At 66.0% G+C, this 12,235-nt stretch overlaps 6 protein-coding genes across 6 annotated transcripts; 3 read left to right on the forward strand and 3 right to left on the reverse strand.

Moving 5' to 3' along the window:
* Window positions 1-33: 33 nt before the first annotated feature.
* AMSG_04935 (uncharacterized protein) lies at window positions 34-995 on the reverse strand. Its single transcript, XM_013903145.1, has one exon. The coding sequence runs from the start codon at window positions 771-773 to the stop codon at window positions 93-95; it is 681 nt and encodes a 226-aa protein (XP_013758599.1). The 5' UTR covers window positions 774-995; the 3' UTR covers window positions 34-92.
* Window positions 996-1,233: 238 nt separating this feature from the next.
* On the reverse strand, window positions 1,234-2,745 carry AMSG_04936 (eukaryotic translation initiation factor 2 subunit alpha). Its single transcript, XM_013903146.1, has 2 exons — window positions 2,460-2,745; window positions 1,234-1,976 (listed from the first exon to the last, which is right to left on the reverse strand). The coding sequence occupies exons 1-2, from the start codon at window positions 2,716-2,718 to the stop codon at window positions 1,258-1,260; spliced, it is 978 nt and encodes a 325-aa protein (XP_013758600.1). The 5' UTR covers window positions 2,719-2,745; the 3' UTR covers window positions 1,234-1,257.
* Window positions 2,746-2,849: 104 nt separating this feature from the next.
* On the reverse strand, window positions 2,850-6,249 carry AMSG_04937 (uncharacterized protein; the record flags this gene model as incomplete). Its single annotated transcript, XM_013903147.1, has 1 exon — window positions 2,850-6,249. The coding sequence occupies exon 1, from the start codon at window positions 6,201-6,203 to the stop codon at window positions 2,850-2,852; it is 3,354 nt and encodes a 1,117-aa protein (XP_013758601.1). The 5' UTR covers window positions 6,204-6,249.
* A 249-nt stretch (window positions 6,250-6,498) lies between these two features.
* AMSG_11834 (uncharacterized protein) lies at window positions 6,499-7,320 on the forward strand. The gene has a single exon (XM_013903215.1). It carries the CDS (start codon window positions 6,514-6,516, stop codon window positions 7,303-7,305), a length of 792 nt encoding a protein of 263 aa, XP_013758669.1. The 5' UTR covers window positions 6,499-6,513; the 3' UTR covers window positions 7,306-7,320.
* A 420-nt stretch (window positions 7,321-7,740) lies between these two features.
* AMSG_11835 (uncharacterized protein) lies at window positions 7,741-8,508 on the forward strand. The gene has a single exon (XM_013903216.1). The coding sequence runs from the start codon at window positions 8,033-8,035 to the stop codon at window positions 8,489-8,491; it is 459 nt and encodes a 152-aa protein (XP_013758670.1). The 5' UTR covers window positions 7,741-8,032; the 3' UTR covers window positions 8,492-8,508.
* Window positions 8,509-8,676: 168 nt separating this feature from the next.
* AMSG_04939 (subtilisin) lies at window positions 8,677-11,728 on the forward strand. Its single transcript, XM_013903148.1, has one exon. The coding sequence runs from the start codon at window positions 9,922-9,924 to the stop codon at window positions 11,710-11,712; it is 1,791 nt and encodes a 596-aa protein (XP_013758602.1). The 5' UTR covers window positions 8,677-9,921; the 3' UTR covers window positions 11,713-11,728.
* The last annotated feature ends 507 nt before the right edge of the window (window positions 11,729-12,235 follow it).

Consider the following 12,235-nt stretch of genomic DNA (forward strand, 5'->3'; position numbering starts at 1 on the left):
TGTGTGTGTGTGTGTGTGTGTGTGTGTGTATGGCGGTGATGATGGCGGTGGTGGTGGCGGTAGAGACGATGCGGTCATGCGTGACGCGGTTCCTAGACCAGATGGGCACCGGTGGCAAGAAAGCCATGGCTGCCTGTGGAGAGAAAGCCCTGCGCGCGAGCTTCAGCGGCAGCGCGGGCCTGATGAGCACGCGAAAGAGCCTCGACGCCGCGGGCAAAGATGACGGCGGTGTAGACGACCGAGATGAGGAGCTGGAGTGAGACGGCAAAGTAGGTGTACCACACGGCAGGGACGATGTCGCCAAAGCCGGCGGTGGTCATGGCGGTGAGCGAAAAGTAGAGCATGCGGATAAAGGTGGCCGCGTAGGTGGAAGAGTGGCTGAGCTCGGAGCCGTCGGTAGTCTCGTGAGCAAACGAGGCGGGGAGGCCGCGGAAGGACGAGGGGCGGATGCGATACAGTAGGGTGTAGACGCCGGCAAAGAGAAGGACAGTGGAGAGATAGGACTGCATAAGGAAGACACCTGTGGCCGAGCCATGCAGCAGCTGCTTGGTTAGCTTGATCGAGGTCATGACGATGGCCAGGAGCATGACTGACTGGAAGACGACGAGGACGCCGATGCCAATATCGACAGACGCGGCGTGCGAGCCCGAGGTCGACGATCCGGCCTCTGTCAGTGTCAAGATGAGCATGAGCGCAGCTTGCCACAGCACCGACCAGACGAGCAGATACTGGGTGATAAACCGCGGGATCTTGTGCCGCTTCCGCCGCGGCATGATCAGCCGTGGCGACCCGCCGCCTGATGGTGCCAGCCGCGGTGCTGTGGAGCTGTTTCCGGAGCCGACCTCGTCGTCTTGTGCATAGAGCGGGACCTGATGAGTGAGGAGTGAGGTCTGCTCATTGCCTAGTTCGACCTCGAACAGTGTGTGGTCATCGGTGTGGTATGGATGGAGGACCAGCGGCCGATGCCTGGCGGCGCGGCTGGCGTCTCCCGGCCGCCTGCTCGGCTCCCGCTCGCGCTCTCGCCCGCGCCGCTCGCCCTGCCCCGCGCCGGCTAGCGTCCGCGACAGGCTCGCTGCCCGACCAGAGGCATTGTTCGACATGGCGGCGGGCCGGAGTCCGAGTGCGGTGGCGGGGGGTTCGGTCGGGCGGGAGTTGCCGGGTGTGGCTGGCGTGGGTATGGTCTGGTGGTGGCGCCGCCCGATTTGGCGTGGCGGCCGTCAGGCATGGGAGAGCTTTGGTCTTGCATTTTTACGTGGTCTACTCCTCGTCGTCGGCAGAGTCGTCGCCGTCGACCTCGGCGTTGGCGCGCTCGAGATCCTTGAGGAGGGCGGTAAAGTCCTTCTCGTCGCGCTCCGAAGTGGCGCGCGGCGGGATCTTGAGGTTCATCTTGCCGCCGGCCTCCTCGATGACAGCCTTGGTGCGTGCGATGGCCTCGTTGAGGAGCGCAGTGCCCTTGTCGGTGTTGTTGGCGGTGGTGAGGAAGACGTAGAGCGGCGGGGCGACGAGCTTGACTGAGACCTGGGCGTCGGCATCGCCGTCGTCGTCTGCGGCGGCGTCGTCGCCGTCCGAGGGCAGGTCTGCGGCGGAGATCTCGCCAGCACGCAGGGCACGCTTGATGGCCTCGATGCCCTCGTAGGTGTCGCACGAGACCTCGACGTCGGCCCGGAGGCGGACGGCAGACGGGGTGAGCCGGCGGCGGATCATCTTCATGAGCGTCTCGTAGACCTCGGGCTCAATGTCAAACTCGCCAAAGACCTCCTCCTCGTTCTGGATGGCCTTGCAGAACCCGATGTACGCATGTCCGTACTTCTTGTAGAGAGGCCAGCCAAACTGGACGTACAGGTCCTCCAGCACCTTGCCGGTCACCTTGGCCGTCTGCCGCATGATGGTGTGCACCTCCTTGGACTTTGCGTACTTCTCCTCCAGCTGCGCAATGTCCTTCTCCTCCACACGCCGCTTTGAGAGATCAATGTAGCCTGCACCATTCCCGGACATTACCGTGGTGAGTCCACACTCTGCACACTACACTCTGCATTCCACCATTCCGTTCCCATTCCCACCACCACCACCACCACCACCACCACAACCATCATCATCATCATCATCATCAGCCATCTTGGTCGGCCGACAGAAAATTGGCCACACCAATGAGCCAAGGCGAAAGCCACCACATCCCCAGCGTCCCACCTCCATGCACGCATACCACCGACCCCCCCCCCCCCTTTCAAACCACATCATCTTGTGTGTGACAGTGGGTATGTAAACCGGAGGATGTGGTGTGTGTAGGGGTGTGTGTAGGGGGAGATTGTGGCGTGTGTGTGTGGGGGGGGTGTCTGATGGGCGTTCGACGAGCCATGCTCGGCAAGTTGAGAAGGGAGGGAGGGATGGGCATGGGGGGAGGGGGAGGGGAAGGGAGGTGGTTAGAAGGGGGAGGGGGGATAGTGGAAAGGTTGGCGTACCCTTCTCCTTGTCGACGCGGAGGACGGCGACAACCTCGTTACGGCCGACGCGAATGAGCTTGGGGATGGAGCGGATGCGGCGCTTGGAGAGCTCCGAGAGGAGGATCATGCCCTCGATGTTGTTGTACTCGAGGAGGGCAACGTAGGCACCCATCTCCGCCACAGACCGCACGTTGACCATCACAGGCTCGTCAATGTCTGGGAACTTCTTCTCGTACATCCGGCACGACAGGGGGTCCGAAGGTGCTCCGCTCGACATGGTTAAAGGGGGTCGAGTCAAGTGTGGCTCTGTCTCTCTGGTTGATGGTCAGCGAGCGGCCGGCGGCCGGCGGCCGGCGGTGGGCGGTGTGTGTGTGTGTGTGTGTGTGTGTGTGGGGGGGGGGGGGGGGGCTACGGCTGTTTCGGCTTGTGATTGCGGCGGAGAGAGGCCTTAAAGGCGGCATCGACGAAGGCGACGACGTTCGAATCGGGCGGAAGCTTGGCATCGGCCCAGTCGGGGTCGTGCATGGCCTTGTAGGTGACGCTCGACATGAGGCCGGCCGGATAGACGAAGCGGCCGTCGAGAACGGTTTTGCGACGGGCGGAGAGCTCGGCGGCGTCGACGCGGGCAGATGTCCTCAAGAGGACGCGGACCTGCTCGGCGGCGACAGTGCCGAGCTCGCTGGTTTCGGGGTCGTCGTCGTCGCGGACGGTGGCCATACGCTCGGTGAGCCAGGAGAGGGCAGCAGGCAGGGTCTCTGGCGTCGGAGCGAGGCGGCGGACGATGGCGGTGGTAAGAAACACCACCTGAGAGGTAGGCCGCGAGCGGGCAACAGTAGTGAGTGCGTCAGCAAAGATGGGCGAGTCAAGCATGGCGCGGGCAATGGATGGCACGGCGGCCAAGTTGGCGAGGATGCCGAGAATGAGATGCAGCGGGAGCGGAGCAAGCTTGGAGCCCTTGCGAGCCGCGGCGCGGAGGAGCCGGATCCAGGCTGCCAAGCCGTCGGCATGTGGGGCATGCAGTGTTGCCGACGCGTAGCGTGATAGCCTAGAGAGAAGCCAGACCGGGCCGAGAAGGGCAAGAAGCAGCGGGGTATCAGCAAGCTCAAACGGTTCGACCGCGGCAAGCTTGGCGGCAAGGAGTTGGACGACGCCGACAACGACGCGGTTTTCTGGGTCGCGAAAGAACGGCGCGGTGACAGAGACCGCCAGCAGCAGCTCGTAGGCGAGGGCGGCGAGGCGGGCGGCGACGCCGAGCGCAAATCTGTAGTCGTCCATGGCGGTGTGGGCGAGCGAGTGCTCGAGGCAGCGGCCCAAGACTCGCTCGACAACGTGAAAGATAAAGCCGGCGGTAATCGAGCCACCATCGCCTAGGCTGAGCAAGAGCGGGAGGACAGCAGTGTGGGTGGCCATAAAGGTGAGGAGCGAGGTGAGGACGTCCAGCAGCTCCGTCTCCGGCTCCATCATGCAGATGCGGAGAACGGCGGCAGCGAGCCGGGGCAGGGCGACGGGCGCATAGCCGGAAAAGGCCTTGGCCGGGCCGGGTGCGGACTCGTCGATCGCAAAAAACAGGACGTGCGCCATGTACTTGGGCCTAGCACGGAGCATGGCGTCAACGAGGGCGATGAGCGCCTTGAGCAGCTTACGGAGAACGGTGGCGTCGTCCGACCGCGGCCGGACCGAGGCAAGCAGATTGGCGACCGAGCTCCAGGTGTGGAGGATAACGACGACAACGTCCGAGGTCTCGAGCCGGAGCACGGCCCGCGGGTGAGAGGCGAGGATGACCAGGAGGTCGACGAGACAAACGTGGAGGTCGAGATCAGCAAGAGCAAGGGTGATGACAAAGTCCTTGATCGGGGCGGTGCCAACCGGAGTCGGCGGCTCGGCGAGGAGCTCCTGGCGGTGGGCCGAGAGGTCAACAAGCTTGTCGTCGGTCGGGTCGAAAAGAGCCGTCGACGCGGCGCCGAGGCCAAATACGGTGCGGCGGTCGAGCTGGCGGGCGCGCGAGGCGTTCCTCGTGCGGCGCAACCGGCTCTGGCGCTTCTGCTCGCGGCGGAGCCGGTCGGCGACGGTGTCGACGGTGGCGCGGCGGCGCTTGAATCGCTTCCGCGGCTTCCGCTTGATCCGGATCCGGTTGTCGAGCGCGTCCATGTCGTACGAGTAGACGGAGGACGCGTCGTCGTCAGTCATCGACGAGTACGAGTACGCGTCAGAGTCGTCGCCGTCCAAACCGGCCGATGATGGGAGAAGACGAGACGGCGCACCTGGGAGGGCGAGGAACGGCGTGCCTGTTGCATGGCTCGGCGTCTGCGGCGCTTGCAGTGCAGCAGATGGAAGGAGCGTGGCAAAGTAGGCTGGGAAGAGCGAGACAAGGCTCGGCTCCGAGTCGAAGAGCACGTCCAGAAGCTCGTCGACGGCAGCCGGCGGGAGCTCGTCCTTGCGCGGCCCGGCGAGTCGGCCGCGAACAAGCTGTAGCAGGGCTTTGCTCGCCTGGTGCAGGACGTACGAGCCAGAGACCATGGCGGCAAGGTTGGCGAGAAGGCCAGGGATGACGAGCGGGAGGACAAGCTCCGGGAGGAGGACTGAGGAACGGTAGAGGAGGCGAAAGCACGAGTCGGCGAGCGGGCGCGGAGTGTTGCGGCAGGCCAACTGGGCGAGGGCAAAGGTTGCCACCTGCTCAGCGACCGACGCCGGGTAGCCGGAAAAGGCGAGGATGGAGGTGACCTCGGCGAGGACTGTCGGCGGCCCACCAACGACAAGATGGCGGAGCAGGGTCGGCAGCAGCGAGGCTGGATCAAAGTCGGAGGCGGCATCGACGGCTGAGACAGCCGAGAGCGCGCGCATGACGTGGACGGCCACGTCAGGCTTGGCGTCGAGGCCGCCGAGAACGGCCCACAGCGTCGGAATGGCGGCCGAGCCCGAGACGCCGGCTATGCCCTGAGGCGAGTCGGCGAGGGCGCCAAGGGCGAGTGCAATCGAGACGAGCGCGTCGTCGGTGAGCGCAACGCGGAGCTCGGCCGAGGTGAGAGCGGCCACTAGGGCCGGAACAAGGCCACATGCCACCAGCGAGGCGTGGGCCTGGCGGCAGCGGGCGAGATTGAGGACGGCGTAGGCAGCCATCTGACGGGAGGCCGGGTCGAGGCAAAGGGAGTTGACCAGATCGAGGAGCGGCGGGACAAGGGCTTTGTCCGAGGCCCAGGCGGCGGCAATCGAGTTAAAGGCCGAGAGATCGGCGAGGAGCGCAAAGGCGTAGCTGACAAGGCGGTGGTCCGGGACGGCAGCGAGAGCGTCCGGAAGGAGGCCGAGGACAACGGCGATGGCCTTGGCGCGGAAGAGCGCCTCGTGGATCGGCGGCGCGGCAGCGAGGAGGGCGCGGAGGAGGGCGATGAAGCGCGAAGCAAGATCGGCGTGCGGGAGCGATGCCGCCGCAACATCAGGCATGGCTTCGCGGACAAGGCGGAGCAGGTGCGGGGCGACGTCGAGAGCAGCGGCCAGCTCGCTCGCCGACTCGGACTCTGCAGTGTAGAGCAGGAGCGTGTCGAGGAGGGTTCCCAGCTGGGGATCCGGATGGGCATGGGCCGAGGCCAGCGCATGGGCAAGGACTGGGAGCAGGCCCGCAGCGACAAGCGTCGCCCGATCTGGCCTGTGCACCGAGGCGAGTGCGATGGCCCTCAGCCGTGCCTCGCGCTTGCTCGCCTTGCTCGCTGTGTAAGCCGCCCGTAGCTTCCCTGCCTTGGCTAACGAGAGGTGCTTCCTGTGGCGCATGCGCCTTGTCGGACCGCCCACGCCAGAGGAGCGGGAGGGGTGTGGGGACGACGTGGACGGGTGAGAGGGAGGTGGTGAAGGGAGGCAGAAGGAGGTGGGTGGGTGGAGATGGGGGGTGGGGGGTGGGACACCAAAAAATAGTTGCCAGGCGTGTCTTGCAGGGACAGGCACCGATCTCAAGCCGACGGCGGCGTTGGGAGCGGGCAGCGCAGCACTCAGCTCTTCGCATCAAAAAGGCAGTGGGACGTCGGTAATGTCACGAGCCAGAGCAAGTGGGCATCCGTTAGTGGCGGCTGTGGTGGAGGTGCTGATGCCTGCGGCGGACGCGGCGGCGGCAAAGGCCATGACCAAGTACCTGCAGGACGCGGCATCGTTTCTCGGGTTGAAGAAGCCGGATCGGGTTGTGCTGACCAAAGACATCATCACATCGCATCCGATGGCGTCGCATGACGAGCTGGAGACGGTCGTCCGCGAGCTGTATGCGCTGCCGCAGCGCGAGTTCCACTACACGGCTTTGGAAGTGTTTTCCAAGGCCAAGAAGGTGTGGGAGCCCAAGGCCTCGCTCGATCTCGCACGCTACATGGTGGTGACCGAGCCGTGGTGGGATACGGTCGACATGATTGCTTCACATGCTGTTGGCGGCCTACGGGCCAAGTTCCCGGCCGATCTCCAGCTGAAAGCGACAGTGGCGAGCTGGATCGCAGACGACTCGTTCTGGGTCCAGCGGGCGAGCATCCTCCATCAGCTGCGGTTCCGTGACAAGACCGACGAGAGCCTGCTCTTTGCCTCGGCCTCGCACCTCCTCTCCAACAAGCGTGATCCAGCCGAGTACAGCCATGCGCGCGAGCGGTTCTTCCTCGACAAGGCCATCGGCTGGGCGCTGCGCCAGTACTCGACACACAACCCGGAGGCTGTTGCCAACTACGTCGCGAAGCATTCAAGCCTCATGTCCAAACTCACCTTTCGCGAGGCTACTCGTCGGTTGCCTGCCGATCTGCGGACCGAGCTCGCACCGCACGCCGATGTCGGGAGGAAGCGCGCAGTTCGCCAAGCGCGGGCCAGCGAGTCCAACTCGGCTGCCGAGGACGAGCACAAGAAGTAAAGGCGGCGCGTGGCACCTCTCGTCGCACCGTTCCGGTAGAGAGGCTGCTGCGGGTGGATGGGCGACGGCGACAGCGACGCAATGCGCCCGCTGCTGGCGGATGGGCCTGTGCCTGGTGCTGGTGCCAGGCCTGCGGACGGGGCGGTTGAGGCCGAGTCGGAGGTCAGCGAGGTGAACGGGACCGGGCATGACGACGGCTCTCGGGCGATGAGGCGCAAGGAGCTGGCGACAACAGTGCCTCATCCAGGCTGGCTACCGGTGGAGCAGGTGACCGAAGCGGGGCTGGATGGCGTTGGGCGGGGTAGCCGTGCCCGGCGGGTGTGGTGCGGCGGGGTGCGGCCAGGCCTGGTGCTGACGGCTGTGCTGATCGGCGGGCCGGCGTGCGCTGGCGCGGGTGTTGTCGCCCATGGCCTGGCGTGTGCCATGTCACCTCTGGGTGTGGCGGGCGTGGTGGCGGTGATGGCAGTGCTGGCGCTGGGTGCGCTCGTTGGGCTATGCGCGGCCTCGCTCCGTGATCCGGGCACGGTCGGGTGGACAGCAGCCGGGGCGGGCCGGGCGCTGGCGAGCCGGTGGTACCTGCTGCAGACACCGATCGGGTGTATGCTGCATCGCGTGGAGGGCTGGAGTACGGAGTGGCTGTCAACGGGGTTGAGATTCGCGCGCGCTGGTGCGAGGCGTGCCGCGCGTGGCGCCCACCGCGGACAGCACACTGCAAGCTGCACGGGCGATGCGTCTCACGGTTCGACCACCACTGCCCGTGGATTGCCAACGATGTTGGGCGTGCCAATCACGGGGTATTTATCGTCTTTCTCGTCCTCACCGTGGCGACAGCGCTTGCGCTGGTCATCAGTCTCGGCCTTGTTCTCTACCTGCACTCGTCGATGAGCGGCAAGTCGCAGTGCAGCTACGCATCGGGCCAGATGTATGCGGCGGGCATGCTGCTCGCATATGCAGCCATGGGCGCGCTGGTGGTCAGCCCGCTCCTGGCCTACCATATTCAGCTCACTTCGGCCAACCTTACCACCAACGAGGACCTCCGCAAGCGCATCTCCTCGCGGACCTCGCCATACTCGGAAGGCTGCCTTGCCAACTGGCTGCGCCTCTGCTGCATCGACGCCCAGTTTGCACCTCTGCGCGAATCATCAGCTATGCAGTCCATCGCTTGCGTGTAGATCTTTGTGGGTAACACCGCCACCGCCCGCCACCATCCCCTGCGACCGCCTTGGCTATGGTGAGTCGGGCGACGGACGACAGACGACGACGGGCAGCCACCTCGCTCGGCCATGGCAAGCCAGCGGCGAGGAGTCAAACAGGGGTGGCGAGGCCGAGAGCGGAGGTGGCAGAGCGAGCTGGGGCGGGCGGGTGTGGTGGTAGTGGTGGCAGTGGTGGCGCTGGTGGTGGTGCTCTCGACAGAGCCTGTGTGTGGCGTGGTGCACCTGCGGGCGGCGGGGCGAGCGATTGGGGCGGGGATGACAGATGCGGCAACGACGGCGGTGGTGTATGGCGCGAGCAAGAAGAGCAGACAGATGCTGGCAGCAGCATGTACCCACATCGGGTTTGTTCCGCCGGATGGGGACCATGTCCACTGTGTGTGGGGTGATCCGCAAGTGGCGGCTGCTCTCGCGGCGGCGCAGCGGGTGGTCTTCCTTGGCTCGCCTCGGCGTCCAGACACCTTTCCGGTCCTTTCTCAGCGAGTGAGTGGCAGGGTGGAGCAGATTTCATCGGCGCGCGAGTGGGAGGCTGCGCTCGCTGGGTCTGATCCCATTGTTGACGTGAGCAGCGTTCCGGCGTTTCCACAATGACAAAGTGGGCGGTCCCGGTAGTCGCGCCGCGAGATGCGGTGCCGGGCTGGCTGGATGGGCACGGTGTGGTGGTGGGAGTTGTCGATACTGGCGTTGACGTGGACCATTGCTTGCTGGCGGACGGGTGCAACGGCGACGAGGCGAGGCGGTCGACAACGGCGGACGGCTGGCGTGCGCCGGACGGCCGCAAGATTGTGGCGTACTTTAACCACACCGACTTTGATGACAGCCCCGGGGGCACGGAACGCATGTGGTGGCGACGCTTGTTGGATCTCCTCCCGAGTGCGCCGGTCCGGGTGCGGCCGTCGATTCTGCGACGTTTGCACCCGAGACAGCGCCGCTGGCGGGGTGGGGCGGGGCGGCGACTGGCGCACGGGTAGCGTTTGCGGACGTCGGTGACTCGAGCGGAGAGCTCGATCTCCCGCATGATCTGGCGGGAGCGCTCTTTGAGCCGCTGGTTGTGTCGGCAAACGCGACGATTGTGTCCAACTCGTGGGGCGCGACCGCCAACGTGTACTCGTTCGCGGCGTCGCAAGTCGATAGCTTTGTGGCGAGCCGGCCGGATGTGCTACTCCTGTTTGCGGCTGGCAACTCGGGCTCTGATGGTTGGTTCTCTGTCAATCATCCAGGGACGGCCAAGAACGCAGTGACTGTGGGCGCGACACATGCACCTGCGGCGTCATCGCACGCCTATCTTGCGCGCGGCCGAGCGGTGCTCGCGTCGCGTGGACGGAGCACGTCGTGGCTGGTCCGGCTCGCCTCGTTTGGCCCGCGACTGCCGCTTGGCGCAACGCCGATCTCGGGCAGGCTGGCGATGGCGAGCGATGGAGTGATGTGCGAGGCGCCTGCGCCCGGCTCGCTGCGTGGCGTTGTAGTCTTTGCCGCCCGTGGGCGGTGTTCATTTGCGACCAAGGGCATGCTGGCAAGTGTGGGAGGAGCAGCGGCCGTGGTGGTTTTTGGCAGCGACGACTCGGGTGCCATCGGCATGGTGTTTGAGGCGGATGAAGCAGAGATTGCGGCCAACGTTACGGTGGTGACGGTTGCGGTGGCGGCGACGACGCGAAAGGTGCTCATTTCGGTGCTCGAATCCGGGGGAGACGCGAGTGTCGAGCTGAGCGGGCTCGATCCGGCGACGCTCGAGCTCGACAGCAGCCTGGGCCACAATCTGCACCTGGACGTAGCGCCAGGCAGCGTGGCGTGGTTTTCATCGCGCGGACCGACGTTTGATGCACGGCCCAAGCCGGACGTGCTGGCGCCGGGCGCGTACGTGACGTCGGCCAACTCGCTGGATGGCTCCAACGCCGGCGGGTTCTGCAACGAAGCGTCGTTGGTGACGTATCCGGGCACGTCGATGGCGGTGCCGCTGGTGGCCGGGATGGCAGCGCGGGTGACGCAACTGTTCCGGGCAGCAGGCCGCGAACCGAACGCGGCGCTGCTGCGTGCGGCGCTTGCGGCATCAGGCGCCGAGAGCACCACATCGGCGGCGCTGCCGGCGTTCTTTGCCACAGGCTTTGGCCAGGTCTCGCTGGCACGGCTTGTGCCGGCCGAGTGGCCGCGCGACGCGGGTCGGCTCCCGTTTGCGGCTGAGCACGGACAGGTGGCAGGTGGCGGTGACGAAGCTGTTCGTTGCTGGCAGATTGTCGACGCACAGAGTGTTTTGGTGGCGGCACTGGCTTGGACCGATCCTCCGGCCTCGGTTCTTGCCGCGCACCCGTTGGTCAACGACCTTGACCTGGTGGTGGCGCTGCCGTCGACGGGAGCAAGGCACCGGGCTGCAATCGACGGCAACAATCTTGAGCGGGTTGTGGTTGACCTGGTAAGCGCCGGGCTTGGTGTCGGTGACGTGGTGGTGGTCGGTGTGCAGGCGGGGCGGATGCTCTCGACCGAGGCCCAGGCGTACGGGCTCACAGTTCACGGCCTCACGCGTGCCGAGTGGCGCGCACGCGAACTAGAGAGTGTGATGGAGCTCTTGCCGCAAGCCGAATGCGCACAAGCTGTGGCAGCGATGCCGGTACCAGGATGCAACGGGCACGGCGAGGCGACGGCGCTTGGCGGATGCAACTGTGTGGCGCCGTACTTTGGCCGTGAGTGTGGCGACGCGGCGGTAGAAGTGGCAATCGGGGCAAGCGCTACAGGACAAGTGGGCATCCTGGGGTGGGCGTACTACGTGGTCACGCCAAGCATTGAGGGAATGCTCGGAGTGACGATGGACGCACCAAGCGTCAACGCCGATGCGGACCTGTTTCTCAGCGTCAGCGGCACACTCCCGACCGAGCTCGTGCACGATGCTGCCGATACCGGGACCGGGCGCAGCTCGCGGGCGTGGATATCGGTCTCTGCCGGGACGCGGGTGTACATCGGCGTCTACGGCTACTGCTGCGCCGACGCGGGGTTTACGCTCGAGACGGCGGTGGTGGCGCGGGACGCCATGGCTGACCAGGTCGTGCTGCCCGGCACCGAGCTGGCGAGTGTGGAAAAGGGTGAGCTGAGTGGTTGGGCGTGGTTTGCCGAGGGCGCGGCGATCGGAGTTGCAGTTGGAGGTGCAGCGGCGGCGGCGGTTATGGCTGGGTGCGGGGCATGGCAGGCGCGGCGACGTAACAGATAAAGATGGGCTCACCGCGCGGACGACGAGCGGATGCGAGCGGCGGCGGCTGAAGACTTGAGGCCGCCGCGGGCGGCGAGGCGGGCGAGGACCGGGCGGGGCGAGGCGGGCGACGCGTTGGAGATGTCAGCCAGGGGGCGCGAGGCAGGAGCGAGCTTGGCGAGTGGTGCTGGAGCTGAGGACGGTTGCTGAGGCACTGCGGCCTGCTCAGTGCAGAGGGCAGCGATCTGAGCACGGAGTGCCTCATTGGCGTCATGCATGTCGAGCAGGGCGTCGCGGAGTAGGGCGTTCTCATCGGCGAGGCGACGGGCCTCGGCAGCGAGTGCGGGCGTGACGGCGGGGTTGGACGACAGCGAGGGGCAAAGGCGGGCAAAGGCAGCATCATCGCGAGCGATGTCAAGCTCGAGCTCGAGCTCTTCGATGCGGGCAGCGAGCGAGGAGCAGCGCGAGCACGGCGGGGCAGGCGTGTCGGGAGGTGAGGCGAGCGAGCCCCACTCGGCGTCTGCGGTGGGGGAGGGTGGCGGGG

This window comes from Thecamonas trahens (genome assembly GCF_000142905.1).
Source record: "Thecamonas trahens ATCC 50062 unplaced genomic scaffold supercont1.19, whole genome shotgun sequence".
In the NCBI taxonomy this organism is placed as follows: domain Eukaryota; order Apusomonadida; family Apusomonadidae; genus Thecamonas; species Thecamonas trahens.